This window comes from Plectropomus leopardus, chromosome 23 (genome assembly GCF_008729295.1).
Source record: "Plectropomus leopardus isolate mb chromosome 23, YSFRI_Pleo_2.0, whole genome shotgun sequence".
NCBI lineage: Eukaryota > Metazoa > Chordata > Actinopteri > Perciformes > Serranidae > Plectropomus > Plectropomus leopardus.
The window spans coordinates 14505919-14528299 of record NC_056485.1 but is presented as its reverse complement, the minus strand read 5'-3'; the positions used below and the strand labels follow the sequence as shown (position 1 = coordinate 14528299).

The 22381-nt window shown below is 39.0% G+C and overlaps 1 protein-coding gene across 2 annotated transcripts in view; it reads right to left on the bottom strand.

Annotated features, from left to right (window-relative positions):
- si:dkey-172j4.3 (diacylglycerol kinase eta) overlaps positions 1-22381 on the bottom strand; it is an 83755-nt gene that overhangs the window by 25768 nt on the left and 35606 nt on the right. The window contains exons 1-10 of one of the 2 annotated variants that reach the window (XM_042511977.1): positions 15924-16418; positions 8357-8467; positions 8071-8151; positions 7057-7161; positions 6059-6191; positions 4771-4877; positions 4342-4467; positions 2889-2991; positions 1428-1587; positions 1029-1137 (exon numbers count right to left, since the gene is read on the bottom strand). In XM_042511977.1, coding sequence (XP_042367911.1) covers positions 1029-1137; positions 1428-1587; positions 2889-2991; positions 4342-4467; positions 4771-4877; positions 6059-6191; positions 7057-7161; positions 8071-8151; positions 8357-8467; positions 15924-16076 — 1188 coding nt within the window. In that variant the 5' untranslated portion in view covers positions 16077-16418. Of the gene's footprint in view, positions 1-1028; positions 1138-1427; positions 1588-2888; positions 2992-4341; positions 4468-4770; positions 4878-6058; positions 6192-7056; positions 7162-8070; positions 8152-8356; positions 8468-15923; positions 16419-22381 lie in introns of those variants that run through there. The other variant, XM_042511976.1, reaches the window with a different exon arrangement.

The window sequence follows — 22381 nt, the reverse complement described above, 5'->3', positions numbered from 1 at the left end:
ATGTCCTAATTAAACATCTTTATCGGAAAACTGAACTTCAGTGTCTTTATTTTTTTTTATAAAGCATCACAATTGTCTGGCACTGATAAAAATAAGCACATTATTTGCAGTCACACTGCTATTTAGGGCCTACTATAGATATAAATTAAATTTTAAATCTGCAGTTTTCTTCATTTTTGGTTTCAAGTGAATCTAACTACAGTAGATAAACAATAAAGTGATGCCGGCCTCTTATGTGCCGAATAACAAAAAAACAAACAAACTTTATCAGTACATGAGTAATTGAAGCTTTAAGTTAAGATGTGTATAAATGATGAAACTGCAAAAACATTTAAAGATTTTTAACTTATAACTTAGGGTGAAAATGAAACAAATCAGCTGAAAAGGTTTATTATACAGCACAGGATGAGGACAGTTATTAGTCTGGCCCCTAAATGTTATTTCCAGGGACAAAAAAACCTGTTTCAAACCTTAAAATCTTGCGATACTAAGATAAATGTCAAATCAAGTCAGAAGAACATGAAGATGTTGAAAAAAATTGAGAAACATCACCCTGACTGACCATTGACATTAACTGGTTAATCTAATTAATCTGACATGACCTAAAATTAGTCAAACTGATTTGACATGGCACCTCTGAATCTGAATTAAACACTAATTTAAAATAAACACCATGTAATCCAACACGGCATTCATTAATTTGGATTAATTCCACAACGTCAGTTCGTTGAGTTAATTAGTGCATCGTTGGTAATTTTAAAGGCTGCCACTCCTTTCTCTCTCTATTTCCCATTTCACTTCCTTTGAGATATGAGTGTGGTCAAAATAAACGAAATATTCCCGTCACATGTTCATTTCATTTTTCATTTCAGTATCTGAGGACAATTATTATTATTATTTAAAAACATTGGAAAACGAGGTAGTTTGCTGCTCTCTCTTGCACATCAGAGTTCTCCACTGTTACCTTCAACATTATATCATCATCCCCTTCTCCTCCTCTTCCTCCTCCTCCTCTGCCTCACTCTCACCTGTTTATGGAGGTTGAGTTTATCCAGCTCTGAGAGCACCCAGCCCACGCTGCCGTCTCCTCCGCATACCAGGATACGAAACGTCACAAACTTCTGGAAAAGGCGCAGGCTGAGGGAGGAGAGAGTGGGATGGGATGGGAGGATGAGGAGAGGAAGAGGACAAAGCAAAGCACAAAATGTTAAGAGGCAGATGTCATGAAAAGGCAGCGAAATTACATCATAAGTTCAAGCATTAAACCAGTCGTGATAAACTAGAAGCTCCCACTAGTAGAGCAATAAACCAGTAAAAATAAAGCCTGTTAACAAGTAAAATCTAGACTTTTCTGCCACATATAAGCTTATTATTTCATTATAATTTTTTTTTTTTTTTAAAGCAATGAAATTGTTCACAAAAAGTACCCGAGCTCTGGTCCTCCGTTCATCAGGTCAAAGACTTGAGCCGGGTTCAGGAGCTGCTTGAACTTGCGGAGGAACTTCACCCCCTGGTTGTCTCCACTCTTGGAGTTGACCAGGACCAGAAGAGGGCTGGAGCACGATGCTGAGGTGGCCTTCCAGAAACCTGAAAGGAAGATTCATAAATGAAAACACCTTTTGAAAAATGAAGACTGAAAAACATTTCTAGCTCTCAGATTCAAGGCCAAATGTTGGCAATCACACACAGTTCGTGTTGAGAAAGCTGTATTGAGAGGAACCTGGATGATAAGAGAACTGGGATTGTGTCAGAATTGTACATTTACAGCGACAAAGTCCTTTTTGTTGTGTAACTTGTAGGAAAGCACTAACTTATTGCTCAAACATCGGCATTGGCTGATATTTGCTTTGCTGACTGCCATCTGGACGGTGTTTTTTTGTTGTGTCTCATAAATTTTGCACAGGCTAAATAGCAGGGTTCAAGACTAATATCGTCCTGGAGACAAAAGAAAACGTGGAGTGAACAGAGATCTTTGCTGAGATGTCTTCGGGACAGAAGGATGCTGTAAACTACATCACGAACAACAAATCCATTTTAAAATCGGCAGGAGGAGAGCAGGTCTGCGTTAGCTCGTAGCTGCCTGTGGCTGGAACTAACAGCTAACAGCGGTTACATTACACATTCAAGACCTATGTAGTAAGAATGAGTATTGGGCTAAAGGTAAATTATAACGTTCTAATGATTTGTATTGTAAAATTTAGTTTTGATGAGAAACATCCAGCTTTTTCACATCAACATAAAATATTAGAGAGAGAATTATGATATACATAGTGCAAAAAAGGCATGTGAACCTGTTACTTTGGAGAAAAAAACATGTTTATGTAAAAGAAGGTTATAATAGGTTAATTCATACATTTGAGTGGTTGAAAATGTTCTGATTTCAAAGATGTGTGTAATGAATTGAAGAAGAATGATCTTAAAAAAGATACTTCTTGTAAAGAATATTTCTTTGGAGGAATAAAAAACAAAAAAAAAAACAACTAAATAAACAAGAAAAATACAGTACTGATTATCAGTCAAGCTGTTATCTAAAACATCTGTACTAGCCCACAATTTCACAGTTGGAACATAATAATATGATATACTCTTTTGTCAAATGTGTAACGAACTCAAAGCATGCTAGAATTTAAAATGTTTATTAAAATTGTTTCAAAATCATCAGAACTATATGGGATCAGATGAATTTGCTGTACTGTCAGTAGAAAGATCAATGTCATGCCCTCTGTATCAAAGATTTACACTGTTGGGAGTTGAAAGGGGACATTCCTGAGCTTCCTGTACATGCAGTACAAAAGAACGGATAAAAGAATATGTGTGTATGTGTGCGTGCATGTGTGTGTGTGTGCATGTGCATGTGCATGCGTGTGTGTGTGTGTGAGGTGTCTCACCATCTGAGTCGATGCTGTTAAGTGCAGTGGGAGGGATGATTGACACTCGATACTGACCCAAGGGACACACCTTCCCCATTTGTTCTTTACAGCTGTTGTGGACCTGCACAAACACATACACACACAGACAGACACACACACACAAATACACACAGAGTCAGTGGTCTCCATAGTAATTCTATATTTCAGTAGAAGCAGAAAGGTCATTACATCCCTCTGAAACACACCAAATGTCAGTTCTGTAACCTTTACAAATACCACTCTGATTCATTTGTGCATGTTTTGTGTGCGTGTGTATGTGTGCGTGTGTGCGCACATGCATGCTAAAAATTAGGCTTATTAATGTGTGTTCCTTTGCCCTGAACACTCAAATGCAATTCAGCCTTTGCTAAGTGGACCAGTGAAGTTACATCTCTGTCACTGTTTGTGTCTTAAAGGACGATTGAGCTAAACTTTTCTGCTCAGTTTTTAAATGAATGATGTCTTGTGTTCACCTGCTAAAGTAAAGGCTGCAACTAACTCATCCCATTAAAATTCACTTTAACATGCTTTAGTTTGCCTTTTGCAAAGGTAAAGTATTCCCTTCATTTTGCTGGAGGTGGTCAGAGTGTTGGGTCAGACTCTGGGTTTCATTTTTTTACCTGCCCTCCTCCTCCACCTCCTCCTCTTCACCTTGGGAATCTGTGCTGCCGCTTTAAGTTCCATCATTTTCCCACATTGGCTTGAGTTAAAGTTTTGAACCATGAGTCAAAAACAATACAAAATTTGGGAGCGATATCTCACAATTTCCTCTGCGTACATCAACATGTGAGATTGTTTGGTGAACAAATTAAAGAAAATTTCATCTAATGTATTACTAATGTGAAATATTTCCACTTCTGCTACATACAGTTTTAGACCAAAATGAAATGCTGTATATATTAGAAACTCTGTTAATAAATCAAAACATTTTTTTTAATTTTTCATTTTTCACAGTAACAAATGTTGCACTTTTGTTTTGAAAGCAGCAAAACAACACTTCCTCTATTATCCTGGATAGTTGGTTTGGCATTGAGAGAGCTACTGAAAGTCAAAATTTGGGACATTAAATAAAAAACCTTGGCTCAGCGCAGACACTCCCACAAGAAAAATTGGTAATTGGAACAGCTTTACCAACTGGACGGACTCTATTACCACGAATATCAGTGCATTTATATTGCTGATGGTGTTTGATTTTAAATTCATGACTGTAGAAAGATAATGCAGGCCTTCAGTTTCTTGTGGTCGGGTGTGTAGAGGGAGATATCCAGAAGCAAGAGAGGAAAGAAGTCACACACACTGATATTAAATTAATGTAAAAACCTCCTAGGGTGAAAATAAGTCCCAGCAGGCAGCGCTGTCCTAAATAAACACTAACACTGATTTGACAAGACAGTTTTCTGACAAGATGGAAGCCACAATCGATCCCACTTACGATGGCTTTGCACCACAGGCAGCGCCAGTCCTGCAGCCGTCGCACGCTGCCACAGTTCTTGTCACACACCACACATTTGGCACTGACCGGGAGGTTGCCTTCCAGCCACTGGTGGGGCATGGACACCTGAGAAAAATGTGTAAAATGACAAAAAACATGATAAATCAGCTATTCTGAGCCAAAGCACATTGGATTTGAAGTCAAAACAAATTAAGCAACTTGGGCAGAAATCATACACATGCAAAGATCACTGGAAATCCCAGAACAATGTATAAATTTTTTTTTTATTGCAGCACACAACCTGTAAATTAAACTACAGTTTTCTATAGTCGAGAAATTTGTTTTTGTTTACATGTTTTCCCTCACTGTACAAGCTGCATAAGGGTGTTATGTTGGCGCACACACATAGAGCACAGCCTCATCACTCACCCCCTCCTCATCCTCAATGATGTCATTTCCTATGGAGGCCAGTGTGGTCCATTTGCAGTTGTTGGTGGAGCGAACTGCACAGCGCTTATGAGCCTTGAACTTACAAACTGCAGAGAATGGATAAATGGATGTCATGTTAGAGAAACTTAAATAAATAACCTGACAATTAAAAAGCATATGATTTTAAGTGCTAGGCAAATATAGGCAAAGTTTATGGTCTTGTTTGGTCATAAATTCACACATTAAATGTCTACTATTTAATATGTATCAGAATTGGTTGGTCCATTTAACTTTTTTAACTATTCTCTGAATGACCAAAATGTATCATCTGATGTGTATGCATTGCTTTCTTTTCTTTTTCTTTTTTTTTTTTTTAAATAAATTTAGCACCAATAACATTCACATAAATTATGATTAATGTGTGAATTTATGACCAAACAAGACCATGATGGCTTTCTTTTCTTTTTCTTTTTTTTTTTTTTAAATAAATTTAACACCAATAACATTCACATAAATTATGATAAAAAGTTGCTCGAACATCTGCAGTATTTTTAAATATTTGATAGAATATTATACATATTTTATACATTTCTTTATACATTTTAAACTTTTGAAATATATATTTTATAAATTCTATAAGTGTCTAAGTTTATATTTTTGATACTGATAAATATCTAAAATCTGTATATAAATTTAATATATTTCTCTATATATTTTACAAATGTCAATATATTTGCATTTTTCTAAAAAAATTATACATTTTTCTAGACATTCTTAAAATCTCTTTATATATGAAAATTCACTTGATATAAACTGATTTGTTCTTTTTCATATATATGTGTGTATATATGAAAAAGAACAAATCAGTTTATATCAAGTGAATTTTCATTTCATAAAAAACAACATCAACATTTTATAGAGATTTAATTTCCTTGACCTAATAACTCTGTTGCTGTGTGTTTATATTTTTTACTACTGTTATAAGAAAGGTAGGAGGAATGTTTGCAAGGTGTCAGTGTGTCAAACCTGTGACGAAATCTGTCACACCCTGCAATTAGGAGCTATAAACCTACTTCTTTATTGTCACAGTCACATGCTCTAAATACTTTTCTACAATGACGATCAGTAAAGAGAACATCAAGTCCATGACCTCATGTCATGACAGACAATAGTTGAATGCCTGGTTATGCCAGAAATATTGATATTGGTCCTCAGGGTGTCTCTAAATGTGTGTATCTGTGTGTGTGTGTGTGTGTGTGTGTGTGTGTGTGTGTGTGTGTCCATGAACCTTCGCAGGACAGGCCGTGGGAGGTGACGCCTGGCAGAGCCTCCCTGCAGACGTTGCAGAAGGTCGGTCTAGCGTGCGAGCAGGCGTACCAGTTGTGCATCCCGGAGAAGTGCTCCATGTTGAACTGGCTGGCCTGGAGGAGAGGGAGAGGACAGTGACATCAGCGCTCCATGTTAAACTGACTGAGCTTTAGAGGTGGAAACACAGAAATAAAAATCATCAGAGCGGGACATAGGAATATGTAGCCCGGGGAAGCAGAGATATTGCAGGATGGGATGATGACTTTTCAAATTTCATGCTGAAATTCACAGCCGGAGGAAGCACGGATAAGATAATGACATCAGCAGTACATATTAAACTCTGTGGCCTCAGGATTGAGACATACAACGACGGAGACGATATTGATGCTACAGCTGACTGGCCTGACAAAAAGAGTTCATAAAGGCAGAATGTAAATGTTAGACAGTGCCTTGGTGCAGTCAAATCAAACTTTCTGTACAAAATAATCACTTCTTCCTTTTCAAAGACTGTTCATAATTTAGGGAGAAATCAAAATGTCAGATCTAAAATTGGGATTATTTTGAAAAAGATGCCATCCATAGATTGATCTGCACCTTCACAGACTTGCAGATTAACGAGGAGCAACACACGAAGTAGAAATAATGAGGTATACGACAATGACGTAAAAACGAACCCAAAATGTCAAAAATGGCTTACAGCTTAGCGTTTTTAGCTCTCTTTATCGCCTATTAATGCAGAAGGTCTAATTTTATGAGCGACATTAATCTGCAAGCAAATCGCTGAAATGAAAAGCTGATAAGAGCAAAGAGAGAGAAGTATTTTTCTCCGAGGAAGCAGAAAAGGTGGATATTTAGAGAAAAGAACAAATTGGAGAAGAATTAAGAAGCGAGGTGTAAAGTTTGTTCTCACCACCCAGATTAAACACCGGCTTTTATCAGATCATCATCAATTTGGCACATTTCTCATATTCTGCTTACCTCATAGGTTTCCCATTTTTGGACGGATTTGAGAGCGCCGATCCAGTCCTCCATTTCCTTCCTGCTCTCTGCACACAACATTAGTTTGCGAAATGGCGTGATCACCTGAGAACGAAAATAAAATGGAAAGACAAAGGCAAAGTTGGAGTTTAGAAATGACTTATTTTTAACAGACAATCTCATCGGCAGTCACATTTATGTACCCTAACTATTTATTTCTCAACAGCACACCACATTATTGGGATTCAGAAGCCATGCTAGCAGCTCTCAACATTAGCATGCTAACATTTTCACAATGGCAATGCTAACTGCTGGTGGTGACATTAGCTTATAAGCATTAAACAAAGTGTACAGCTGAGGCTTGTGGTAATATTAGTTTTGCAAATAATTCATTATCATTGGATAATTCATTAATTAATGATTAATGATTAATTTAGACGTAATTATAGTGCAAAATAAAATATTAAGAATCACTAAAGTTATCAAATTGATCCTGAAGAGAAAAAAATTCAAATATTTGCTGTTAAAAGCCTCGTAAATGTAAGAAAGATGCTGCTTTTTTGTCATTTCTGATAGTAAATGAAGAGTCTTTGGGTTTTGGAAAGTTAGCTGGATAAAAGAAGTACTTTAAAGACATTGCTTTGGACGTAACACTTGCATTATTGGACAATGACAATAATTGCTAGCCTCAGACCTATCCTAAAGGGAACATGAATGTGTGTGTGCCAGATTTCATCACAATCCATCCAATAGCTGAGACATTTTCTCTCAAAATGTGAACTTCATGGGGGAGCTAAAGGAAAAGTCATTTGGTCACCAAAGTCTCTGTGGTTCATCATCCAGGGACCATGAATGACTGCACCAAATATCATAGCAATCTTTTTCATTAGTTGTTAATTTTTAAGTTTTAATCTCTTGATTTGTCACAATTGTACAATTGGAAAACAAAGCCAAATATTGAGTTTAAAAAGCTTTAATCCACATTTAAGACATTTTGAGACCAGTCTTGTTTACCGTGAAGCTGTTGTTGATGTTCTTGGTGCTGGTCTCCGCCACACTGGCGTCTGATAGGTCTACTTCATCAAAAATCAGAGACTGATGAGAAGAAAGACAAACAAAGCAAAAATCAGCTTCTTCCTCTTCTTTTTTTGTTTTATATCTGAGTACTTGTAAATCAATCAACTGTAGGCCACTCTTTAGTGTGTAACCTCAGGGCAGTTTCAAAGTGATTTTGGTTTCATAGCTTGTTGAATTGTATTAGCAATGCTAAAGAGTCCCCAAAACCTGTTCTGGCAGTCACCTTGCAGTCTTTGGCATAGTAGAGGGTCCTCCCTCTGAGTTTGAAGTACCTCCTCTTCCATCTCTGGAAAGAACTGGTTTGCTTTAACAGGATTCCCTCCTTCACACTTTTCTGTAGTGAGACACAGAGAGGACAAAAAAGAGGCAAGGATGGAAGGACAGGGGGAAAAGACAGAACAGACGTTAGTGCATCCAAATCCTCTAAATAACTGAAGTGACAGATATTTTTCCTGAGTTCACAATTTTTTGGGTTTTTTTTCTAATATTTTTCCCCTCTCTCTCTCTTTTTTCATCATTTACAAATTTCTTGCGTTAAGCGGGACATTTCTTACTAACTGCTGATTGCCTTTTACCCCATGTTTTTAAAAAAAATCAGACCAACTTGCTCACGTTTCAGAGGTTTAAATGCTTGTGAAAGACATCTGAATGCAGCACAAGAAAACTGTTGATCCAGGTTTCAGTGGGGTAAATAAGAAAACAAAGAAGCTATGTTTGGCTGAGTTATCAGTATGCATGTGTGTCAACAGCAATAACACGGTCCTGTACTGCGATTATGGAAGCAACAGTGATGAAGTGATGCGGCAGGTAGAAGATGCAGCCATCCGTGTCTGCTTGAAAATTATTAACACGGCCAGAACGCATGATTTGATTTGATACCGTCGATTTCATGTCCTCCTCTGTGTCTCTGCTCATCCTGCACTCATTTTTTCTCTCTCTCTATTTATGAGTACATGCCCCGAGGGGACAGAATGCACCAGGGGTAATCAATTTGAGACAGGACATCGGGGGTCGCCATGGAGATCCTCATTCCTCGAACAAGAGGATACCGAGGCGCAGGCACACACACATACTAACACACACTTTGATGCAATCTTAACACTCTGATCACGTTACTCATGGCTCCCTCCATACCTGCATGTTTATCGGCTGCTCTTGCAACGTTCCTGCACGAGTCACCAAGACAGATTTTATGAAATTGGCTTCTGTTGGAAAACCTGTGACTTTCTCAGAGAGATAATCATGTGCCTGCATTAGTGTCAGCGTCATCTCTCCCTAGGTTTTCCAGTATGATAAAGCTGGAGTGGATTAACTGGAAATGTTTGAGTAGTGACATCCTACAGACCCTTTACACAGGAATGTGGTTAGTAAAAATATTGCTTGTTAAAAAGTTGAATTACTGCCTCTCCGTTGTATGCCACTTAGAACCAGTCAAGTTGCGGCTACAGTTTACATCCATGTCTGTGAAGACATGGACACTTCACACAAATATTCAACCCGATGGCACAGAAAATCTATTAGCACAGTTTCAAGGTGGGCACCTAAAATTAGTGCCAAATGTCTCCCCTGACCCTTTGTCCATTTCGAATTTTGTTAGAAACTTTGTAAAAACCTGCACACAAATTCTTTAGGTTCATTTGGTAATCCAAGGGGGCATTTGTGCCATATTTAAGGAAATTCCCTCAAGGTGTTCTTCAGATATGGCATTTAAATTAATGAAACACATATAAGGTCACAGTGACCTTAACACTGGCATAAAAATACAAGAAATTGTTCTAGAATAACCATTTAAGAGGAAAAAAACAATGTAAACATTTTGATACATTAGTATTAGTATATATAAACTATTAGTTACTACAGGAAATGACTAATCATTCTGTTTTTTTCCAAAAGTCTCCAGGACAAATGGCTGCGTATAGTAATCAGCAAACACAGTTAACAACGTCATCCAAGTATCGCACAGTCTCCTGATCTTATTTACGCAATCTGTAACGAAAAAGCTTGCACAACCTGCACTGCCACTACAAACTGTGGGCAAAGGTAAACTGTGTCTGTAACTATGTAAACATGTTTTAAAGGTGTTGAAATAGCCTGAACAGAAGCCTAATATATATATCACTGTCAGGTTGCACACATAAGAGTTGCAACTTGGTTTTAATTTTCAAAATAAGAATAACACTGTCTCCAAATATAACATTTAATTTCCACCACAAACAAATACATTTTAAAGAAATCATGTTTAAATTTTAGTATTTTGGTTGACTGGTTCTTGGTTGTTTTGTGATTTGTTTCACATTGAATTTAGCAGTAGAATAGGCCAAAATGATAGCGCTAGTCTCCGGGAGCACAAGAGTCAGACTTTTATTGATGTGCAACACAATTTTGCAACCACAGAATGAAATGACAAAGAAGTGCTAAAAGGAAAGTGGAAGAGAGCTGGGAAGGATATTGTTTTTGTTATCTCCACATCAGCAGCCACGAAATCGCGGTGTAATAAAAAAAACCCAAAAAAAGACAGAACAGGCAATGACAAAAGACTCTCTGCTTTCCACTACAAAGGCATGATGTTTATCTAGTGCAATCAACCAGAGTTCTCAACAGGGCTTAACCCAGAGCCGTTGGCTCAGCAGTAACTTGGCAGGGTCTCCGGATTCGATGCATGATCCGGGAAATCTGCCCTGAAGGAAAAAAGCAAGACTAAGACAGGAGGTTTGCCACCTGCATGTCAACTACCAACAAGCCAACAAGCTGACAGCAGGACAAGAGAAAGGGTGTTAACTTTTAAATGGAAGACAGAAACTGAAAGTGTGTGACAAAGCAAAAAAACAACGTGATAACAGCATCAAGGTTATATCTCATCCAAGAGGTTTTTTGCCAGACACATTGACATGACAAGAATAAATGGGGCCTTAGTCAACGTCTACGAAAAACAACAATTCAGTGTATCACTGGGTAAGTCATTAACACAAAAACTACATGTATGTTCCACATTTTCATTTCCTCATGAACACAACGGTACTTCTGCAAATCACAAACAACAAAGCAGTCTCTTGTGCACTTAGAAAAGATTTTTACTGATGCAACCAAATAATTGTATCAAGTAATGAAATTGTTTTTTCTAAAATTTGTTGCTTTGTTTCATTCTCTGAAGTAATTAAACTTTTATAATACATCACTTTCTATTTATTTAATGTTAACATTCTGTTTGGCTAAGATTCAATGACACCAAAACATCAACAACTCCAGCGCTGCCCACTTAAAGTCGGAGACCCTCAGTTTATTGAGAGTCGGGCAGCCTCTTTTTGTCCAGTGATGCCCTAGGGGTGTTTTGGTCCAGAGATTTTGCTACGGAGGTGGTGATTTTACAGTTTACAACAAGTTAATGCGATACAGTCTTTGACTTTTGTTAGTATTTTGTGTCTGCAAAAAATGTTGAAGCACGTTTACGATCGTTGTTAGCCTTTAAAACCTCATATGGAAAACAAAACAAGTCATCCAGTATTCATATTGAACAGTCAATGCAGTTTGAGCAACATAAATTCTGAGTTGGGCACAGCCTTAAACAATCCACAACATAAGGTATCAAAAAGCATTGTTTTGGTATGAAGCTACTGTTTTTGCAATTGGAGGTTTTCCTTCTTCCTTCTTCCCTCTTTTACAATGTCCCACCATCTTTACATCTCTGCACCTTTGTAATCTGTCTCCTTTCCACCTGTTAACCTCTCTATATCTGTTCCCATCAATCTCCTTTTGTCTTTTAACTGCATTATTTCTGTATACATGTCTTTTGTCCCTCCTCATCTCTCTTTCTATCTCAATGTCACTCATCTATCCCACTGGTTTTCTCTCTTTGCTCTTCATCTTTTTCTGTCTCACTTTCTCTGCCCGTCTGTCTTCGCAGTAATGGCCTTGGCTGTCTCAACAGAGGGAGTATTACAAGGCAAAAGCACTTCTGAAATCAAATTCATCGCTCCATCACTATCTCATTCCTCAGCTCTCATCTCTGTGTGTGTACGTGTGTCCGAGTGATACCCTGCCTTGTAATGACACATAACGCTTCTTGTGCTCCCACAGCGCATGTTTCTTTCTTAGAATAAATGCGCCTTAGCACCCTGAGGGAGAGCAAATCTCATATTGTCAGACTGTTACAGAGAAAGAAAGAGGAAGAGGATGGGGAGGATTGATTGTGGAAACCATGATAGATTGTCCAATGGTATGGATCATTAGTGAGAGAAGATAGGAAAAAAAACAGGGCTGTGACGGCGGCGAGGAGCGAAGAAAGAGAAACAGCACTAAAAATGTGATGCAGGAATTACAACAAACAGGAACTCTGGAGAGTCAACATAAAAGAGACAAACAAACAAAAGAACAAGGCAATGCCTTGAGGAGGAAGAAGAAAGAAGAAAACACAAATATGAAGGTGTAAAGGTCTCTTTTGACTGAACCACCTGACGCGTCAGAGATAGCGGTGAGGTGCTACACCCCTCTTCCACCAATCAGGCTTTCCCCTGGTTGCTGCAGCAACACCAACGGGAGCTGTCAGTCAAGAAGCTAATCAGAGCGGATTTGTTTGACAAAAGCGACTAATGACATAGCAACCACCGATATCGCCGAAGGACGTACAGTACTGTAAATTAGACCCAAGTCGGGATGTTGTAATCTGCATGTTGCTGTAAAACTTATAGATGGTGGCAGCTTTTTAAATGTAGTATCACTAGTCCCCAGCTGCTAACATCTGGCTCGGTTGTCTTACTTTACTAGGAAAATACCTTTGAGCCATTTAGCAAAATAAAAAATATGTAAAATGTATGGAAAGACTTGAGTATCTGTGTATAAAGTAAGTGTTTGAGATGCCTTTTGCAAGTATTAAAACCTTTGAATTCAAAAACATGCGGGAAAAAAAGCAACTTGTGGGGCATCAGTAGCTCAGTTGGAAGAGGAGGCGCCCCGTGTACACAGACTACGTCCTTGCTGCATTGGCCGCAGGTTCGATTCCAACCTTGGCCCTGTGCTGCATGTCACCCCCTCTCTCTCACCCATTCACATTTAGGCTGTCCTATAAAACCAATGCAAAATCTGACAAATAATTGCATTGCATAATTACATATATATATATATATATATATATATATATATATATATAGAGAGAGAGGGAGAGAGAGAGAGAGAGGTAATAGATAGATAGATGATTATTATAATTTTTACCCCTCAAAAACCCAGTATTGGTTGGGTTTTAAAATTTACCATGAAGTTAAATCAAAACTCTCAGAAGCAAAAACATTAAAACTTTCATGAAGGTGGGATTTATGGCCAAGGTCTTGTATTAAAATACTTTATATAATGAATAACATGCAAGGGCAATGATCCAAAAGACATGAAAATTGCTATGTATGAAGTAGGCATAATCATATGTAAAGCAATCCAACCTTATTCACATTCACATGATAGAATCTACCACATATTCACCTCGGTCTCATTATGAATCGCACTCAAGCTGCATAAAAGAAGCGATGGCAATGACCCCGGGAGTTAATAGAAATATTGTTTATATGACGTGTGTTCAGAGCGAGCTCATGGACTGGCATAGCCACTTTTATGGGAACCCAGGGAGGGTAGATTTGTATGCTGAAATCTGCATCTGGGTATGACCATTTTAACCTGTAACACTCTCATTCGGAGCTCTGAAATGAAATTCACTCATTTTTCAGGCAATAAAACCTCCATCTCCCACAATCTGAGTGCAAAGTTTAACCACATACACAGGATTACTATGGAGACGGGAGATATAGAATAAATAATGGCGGAATAATTGCATAATTATGCACACAGCTTCAACATGCATGACCTTCTCACAACACCTCCTCTGGGTCACTTGTGCACCCAACAATTTTAATCAAGTTGCCTGATTAAATAAGACCAAGGCTTCTTCCTGGTTGGCTGGCTTTCACGAGATATCAGCAGAGCACACATGTACTGTACATACGCCTGCATAAACACAACATACAACGTATGCAAAGGCTGGGCCTGCACCAGCTTGCGGTCATACTGTAGCCGCACTCTGGATGGTGTTTTCCTCTCCCCTCTCCAGCTGAGAGATGTTGTCAGACAGATCAGTGTATTCATTAGAGCAGGACTAATTACATCACAACAATCAGCCCCAGCAGAGCTGATGTGCGCACACGTACACACACACACACACACACACACACACACACACACACACACACACACACACACAGAGAGAGAGAGGAGCTGTGAAGTGGATATGCACACAGGAGCACATTAACACATAAACTTACTCATCTGCAAAATGTGCACACAGTCAAACGGAGCTCTGAAGTGCACCCACATACAAATCGGACTGATGCCGCCCTTTCTCTCTCTCTCTTTCCTTTGAGTCAGCTACATTAAACAATCCAACCGAGTGCGCACACACACACACACACACACACACACACACACATACATACACATACACAAATATGCATCTGTCTACCACCGTCCCGCCAAATCACACACACTCCTGCATGACCGATCAACAAATTGCTGGAGTTCTTTTTATTTCCTAGACAGCTGAGTGACCCGCAGACCAATATCTGGTCAAGTTTGTTGGCTAAGAGAAAGCACAACTTCATGTGGTTCTTTGACATCAGGAATTAATTTTGTGTAATAAACATTTTTTTTTTTTTTTTTTATATAGCACATTTCTTACTCAAAAGCAACCCAAAGCGCTTTACAGATTGGTGAAGTCCATTTTAGGCCTATCATAAAGCATGGCCCAAAGGATTGAACAATAATAATTTCAATTCAATTTTTTTTTTTTCTTAATCCAATATCGCAAATCTCAGTAGGCCTCAGAGGGCATTAACAGCAGATGCCACCCCTCTTTTTGGATATTCTCAGCAGAAAAAGCCGAACTCCCCGCAAAAAATCCTTTAACATGGGAAAAAATCGTAGAAACCAGGGGTTGACTTACATTGGTATTTTAGGGCCAACACCAATTATTATTAGTTAATGAGAACCAATATTCATTTACAATAAAAATGAAAACCTCTCTGTCAATATTTAGATTTTGGGATACAACAAACTCCAATACAAAACTTTGTTTAAACACCTTTAGCAAATGTTAAATCAAAACTGACACATTTGACATCATATACAGCAAGTTCTTACCAACTTATTTTAACAAGCCAGTGAAATTTTAAAGAAAAAAATGAATAAATGGATGAATAAATAAAGTTCTTCCAATGATGACAATTTCTTTGCATTTTTTAATAAACAACTATTGGCCCCATAGTACATATCAGGCAGTATTCGTGAAGATTAATGTCTTCAATAGGAACAAATGAGTTGAGTGTTTGAGAACAGGTAGGGAAGTCACTAGAGGAGGACTTACACATTGTTGGTTCTGATCTTTGTATGGAGTTTGTGATTTTTTTGTTCAACATAATCAAAATCATTGCCAGCCTTATTGGTTTAAACTTGAAAATTGACTGTAAAAAGTTTGTACTTTACCGACATAATTTCATCCTTCTCAAGCAGCACATAAAATGGCACACAGGTTATCACACAGACACAGTGCAAATACAGAATTTGCCAGGTCAAATACTGACTTTATGCAAAGCAAAATCACTACACACCCACTGCTGGAGCTTCCAACAATCTGTCAAAATAAAACCACAGTCAAATAAGTTACTCACTGTGTGAATGCAAGCAATATCACCTATCATCTATCCAAAATATCCTAATTTGGTGTCAATCTAGATATGCCTGCCCTCTCATGCACTGACCTCTTTCACCAGGCGACTCTCCTGTAACTTCTCAATGTGACTGGACTCCAGTTGGTCCTCATGGCTGAGCTGGTCGTCGTCCTCAAGCCCTCGCTCACAGCGAAACAACAAGGGCGCCACGCAGCACCCGCTGAGCTGACACAAGCCCGGCATTAGTAGCGCCCGCTGATGACCTCACTGTCTGTGCTAGCTGAGCAATATAGCTAAACAATGGCCTGAAACTCCAAAAACACAATGACTCTCTCAACCTTTTCTCTTCTCTAACACTATTTAGATTCTTCTTCATCCATCTTTTTCTTTTGCTTCTTGAAAATGAATTATTCTACCTTTTTTAAACAAAACGTCCCTTCTGCATCTCTGCCTCACACACCCAGCCACAGCAAAAGCTCTCCTTTCACAGCAACGGCTCCTGAAACAATGCAATCCTACTTCCTCCCTCTCAAAAATCCCCTGTCAGGTAGCCACACCCTCTCAGGTGAACTTCGGACACTCCTCGTTGTTGGTGTGTGTGTGTGTGTGTGTGTGTGTGTGCCTCTCTCTCTCTTACACACACGCATCACACACACACACACACTGGAGATAAGGTGGAAAATGTAAATAAGCTCTTCCCCCACCTTGCATGGCACACACCTGAGAGGGGCGGTGTGTGTCTGTGTGTTCATGTGAGAACAAGCCCATTTCCTCCAGGCTATAAATAGAAGTGGAGGAACCTGTCTGATTGGCACTAAGAGTGCGCACACACAAACACACACACACACACTCAGTCACATCATTTCAAATTGACGGGGAGGTTAATGGCACACCACTCTGCTTATAAGAGCTGGAAACGTCACAGTGATCACACAGACTCATGTCCTGCCAGCCTGCATGAGCTGTCCGCACTCTGTGTGTGCATCTGTGTGTGTGTGTGTGTGTGTGTGTGTGTGTGTGTGTGTGTGTGTGTGTGTGTGTGTGTGTGTGTGTGAATGTTAGCTGCCTACGCACTGTCACCGGACTGCTTTCAGTGTCAGATCAGTGTCTCATCTGCCAAGGCAAATTACGGCGAGTATGTGTGTGTGCATATGTGTGTGTATGCGTGTGCTTGTGTGTGTGTGTATGTTTTCTGCCAGTCGGCATATCATTCTGTCTTTAATGAGCAGAAACATGCTGTTCCCTGCAGACTCACTCACTGACACCAACTCTCTCTCTTTCACTGTCTGTCTCTGTCTCTCCCTCCTTCCTTCTGTCTCTCCCCCTCAATTTCCTTTTTTTTCTCCCTCTTTTCCTTTCCAAAAACTTTTTTTCCCACCCACATCTTTCCCTCCATCTAAGTCACTCGTGCTTAAAATCAATTTGGAGTCAGGTCAAAGAGATTCATTAGTGACTTAAATGAGTCATGAAGCAAAAGTTATTCATGTGAAATGCCTCTGATAAAAGGAATGTTACATCTCTAGTCCATATATGCTGCTGATAAAACACTGTATAAATAGGGTCAGTTGCACAAAACACCTTAAGATTTCTCCTTAACCATGACACTTAAGGCTGAATTTCTCCTTGGTTGAGGGGCTTACTTAAGAGAGCTTCACAGAATTCCTTAAAAATTTAGCGTTAGGAGGTTTATTACGATGAAACCACTGCATTGGCACTGCGGGAGCCTGTGCAGAAAGCTTTGGCAACCAAAGGAAAAAAAAAACAAAAAAACTCAAGGTGATTCTGCTATGAAGTTAAATCTGGCTCTGTTGCAACGCTGCAACGTCATCAGGCAGAGCAATGCCAATAAAACATGTCCAGAAGTATTTTGTAATGTGACAAGGATCCAAGGATCAAACAATAGTTAAGTTAGCACACAGACAGAGTTATAAACTCTTATCTCATAATATTTTAAACTGCTCTGCAGTGTTTTAATTTTATCAGCCTCAAACTGATGAATGTACTGAATTGTTCTTGTAATACTTCCTGGATTGTAGTTTGTTTTTCTCACCAGTATGCCTCCACCAATGCAGCCTCTTGCATTTTTTGCAAAAATGCCATAAAATTTAACTCTTATTTATAATTTTACTGAAATATGAAACCAACAACTAGGACCATAATATTTTGTATGAATGCTGCAAGCTGTTTTTTGCAGCATCTTTAACATTGCTACTTTCAAGCAGGGGCGAGAATCAGCAGAAGCCGAATGAAACAATATTATGTTGATACTTTGGTCACAATTCAATATTATTGTTATTTGTAACAACTTCCAACATACTTACTATTGCAGTAACAGATATGGTGATATATTGTGATTAATTTTTTCATCTACAAATCATGTTACTAAAGGAAAAGTTTGTCAAGTAATGAATTTTCTAAAACCACTTGTTTTTCAAAATAAAAGTCTGTCAAATTGTGTTTCTGGGGACAGAACCATCCGAGTTTCAACTTTTTCTAAACAGTGGACAACAGTTGTTCATATTGACAGTGACAAAGATACTAACATCCTTTTATGACAGGAACTAAAGTTTGCATGGGAAATAATCTGATTTTCTATTTTGTTAAAGTGGCCCCCAAGCAAATAGCTTAGTACCCCTGCTGTAGATGTTTCCTTTTTGGGTTTTTTTACTGTAACCCATCTGCAAAACCTTTAACATGACTGCTTTTATCACAAGATGAAAACACTGAACAGTGAATATTTGATCCAGTACATCAAAGTAAATAAAAATGTTTGTTTTTAAAAAGAAAGAAAATACCTGGTTTCTGAAATACTAAATTTAAATCTCTAATAATAATAAATAAAGATGGAGTTTTTCCCGAACAACAGACAGCAGCCGTTTATTCATGAGTTTCTGGAAACGACACAGAGACGCTGACACTTTCAGGTGTGTCTTTGCCAGAGCTAATTAAAACAGACGCACGCTCGCTGTTGCAGACACTGAACCCCCTGACCCTTTAAATATGGCCGTGTTTCTGTAATCACGAGGCCATGGTGTCCCAGGCTGGACGTCGCAGGAATGCTCAATGAAGCTCGCCCAATGTCACCAGCTGTGATTCAAAAAAAAAACCAAAACAGTGCTGTTATTTGTTTTCTCCAGCAGATGGCAGACTGGGAGAGAGTTGGGGGTGGGAAAAACACAGAGAAGAGTCAAGGTGATGGGGTGCAGAGGGAGGGAAACGAAATGAAATGACAGCTTAGCAAGGAGAGAAAGAAAAATTAGACATGAAGGCAATGAAATAGAGAAAGAAAGAGCAGTGCAGTCATTTATCTGTCAGATTTGGCATGGTTTTAACTCCTCAGCTGCATGTGTGTGTATGTGTTGGGTTATAAATAGAAACACACTGGGTTCCCCTTGTGGACATACAAATCCATCTGCACACTAAAACATAAAAAGCTGCTGTTTCTGTAGTGTTTTATCGTCTGGAAGCACTTGTTTTAAACACTTTGCAACACTGCACAGGTGGAGCTTAACACACAAGATGTCCAAAGCTATTTAAAAAGCACTGAAACGCATCTGTGAACATGTTTAATGTACCATATCATGCACAAGACACAAGCAGACGCCACCTGGATGGCCCTGATGCTGCAAACTCCACCCACCTGGCATTCAGAGGTGGATAAAACAAGTATCATTTGCAAATAACAGCTGACTCAGGGTCTGCCGTTGTTAATTACACATATTTTCTTCTATATTTTTTTGCTTACTGACATTTTAAACTTGGTAATGCAAAGGCATGCAGGGTTGCCATGGTAACAGCCTGACTTTCAAATCAACCTTCAAGCTTGGAAATGTAAGGACACACACACAAATAATAAAAAGTAGAATTTATGACTCTTTACGGCTGGACATTTTCTCGTCTGTTGATCAAATTGAAAGTAAACCAAGCTTTGTGCATTTGTGTGTGTGTGTGTGTGTGTCTGTGTGTGTGGGTCACCCCTCTGTCATTGACAACTTTTATTATGCAAGAAATTATTTTAAACTGCTTAAGAAACACGGCAACAGAAGAAGCGGCTTGCATCATCTGTGATGCACAAACACGCTGTCTGACCACACACACACACACACACACACACGGAGTTAGAACAAGGCGTGGGAGGACCTTGCACCATGGCGACCACATCCTGTCTCATGTACCTCTGTGTGTTTATTAATAGACACACACTAGTGATATGCACGACAAAAGAAAAACAGCCAGAGAGAACGTAATGACACTGTCGTACATTTGATCGACAGATGAGTAGAGACAGACAGACACAACACACACACACAGACAGACACCACACACACACACACACACACACACACACACACACACACACACACACACACACTTTCAATCTCTCTGACACGCAATCAATACACACAGTTCTTCACATTTAGCTGTATTTCATGTCTGTATGTTAATGTGTTTTGGAAATATCATCCAGTTTTTGGCGTCTGCCTGTGAGGTTTGTGCAGTGAAGGACACATAATCTGCTGCTGCTGGTAGGGGGGGGGGCATGGAGCATACGGACCAAATCTGGCTCTGATGCTGCATAATCCTCACACACACACACACACACACACACACACACACACACACACACACACACACACACACACACACACACAGATAAGTCTCTCAGCCAGAAAGAGATAGCTGTTGAAAGAGAGGTGGAAGGTTCCCTTAATGTGCTGATGTGATTAGCATGCTGTCCATGCTGCTGTTGGTGATTTGTGATGTTTTGGGTGTTTTTGGATTGTAACAGAGCAGTCATTTAAATAAAGTTTTTACATTTGAAATGGAGGCGAGAGGGTGAGTTAATAAAAAATAAAAAAATGGGTGGAGCAGGATGGAGAGGAGAGGTTAAAGGAAGGGAAGGAAAGGAAAGAGGAGAAAAGGGGAGATGAGAGTAGGGATTAAAGGAAGGAAAAACGGTAAGAAAAGCAAAGAGGAGATGTAAAGAGAAAGAATGGGAAAAGTGAGGCAAGGGTGAAAAGGAGGAGAAGGAAAGAAGAGAAGAGGTGAGTAGGGATGAGAGGAAGAAAAATGAGAGAAGAGAGGAGAAAGAAAAGGAAAGAAAATGAAAGAAGCATGACTTCATGCAGGTGGGGCCAAAAAAGGGGAGAGTAAAGATGGGAGGAGACAAGGGAAGGGATGAAGTGTGTGTGTGTGTGTGTGTGTGTGTCTGCGCATGCTGTGGCTGGTGGTGATTATCCCTGATGATCACACCGTGCTGTTTAATCTTGTCTCCCAGCTCTCGTACACATCGGATGTGTGTGCCTGCGTGTTTGTTTGCACGTGTGTGTCGGAAACATGTGTGTGCACATGTGTGTTTGTGTGTGTGGGTGTGTGCGCGTGCTGTGCAATATTTTCTGTTTTTATGTCCCTGTGCTGTCAAGCTGTAATGTCCCTTCCCTGTGGAATTTGTAACACAGCTCAGGATACACACACACACACACACACACACACACACACACACACACACACACACACACACACAGTAAGCAGAAATAACAAAACTCTCTCTCTCTCTCTCTCTCTGTGCAATTGGTCGCAACGTCGTCATGGGAGATGAGAGTGATTTCCACGGCAACCTGTGGGGCTTTTCCCACCCCTTCAGTCTCGTTCAGAACATAATTGCTGCAGTAAACTGAATCCTGCTGCGCTCCTACAAACACTGCTGACAGTTATATTAATTCTTGAAAAATCCCCTAAATTTCACAAGAAACTGGGATTTTTCAAACTTCCTTTGCTTCATATGAACATTTTTTTTTGGGTTCACTCATACTTTTAACTACACATTTCCGTGACTTGGTGGCAAATTTTCATGACCATACGTTCTCTGAAACGACCATCAGTAGTCCTTATTATTACGTTTTTATTGCTGTATAATAGCTTTGTAAAACATACATCATTTAAGTTGTGGGTGAGAGATGCATCTAGGATTGTTGAATACTCTGTGTGTGCGTGTGTGTGTGTGTGTTATAATTACAGTCAATTTTGTCTGACTGGAGGCAAATTTTAACAGCAGTTTACTGAACATAAAAGTGTTTAAGTGTGGAAGAAGTATGAACTTTCCATGGTGAAAATTTTGCAATTTTGGGGTATAAGGGACAATTGAGGAAAAAACAAATTATTATTTTAAGAATGAAATAACACACATACATAAGTTGTAATATTACAAAATAAAGTTGTAGCTATACTAGAGAAAGTTGTAATATTTCCATAAAAAAGTTAAATTAAGTTACATTTTGCATACAGTGTATGATTTAATTCTCAGAAGGATTTTGACAGTACCATCAATAGTGTAATCTGGCTGTCTTGTATTGAGTTTACCACATTTAGTTTGTAAGGTAACATCAGCTGGAATTTAATAAAAATATATCCAGAAATGCCCAATAATGTGCAGCCATACTGTTCAGCAGATCAAGGCCCTTTTTCTGTAACATTTTATCCTTTGTATGCTTTAACTGTGTTGTCTAAATACAAAGTGCCTGCAGCTGTGAACTGGTCGCTGGTCGACT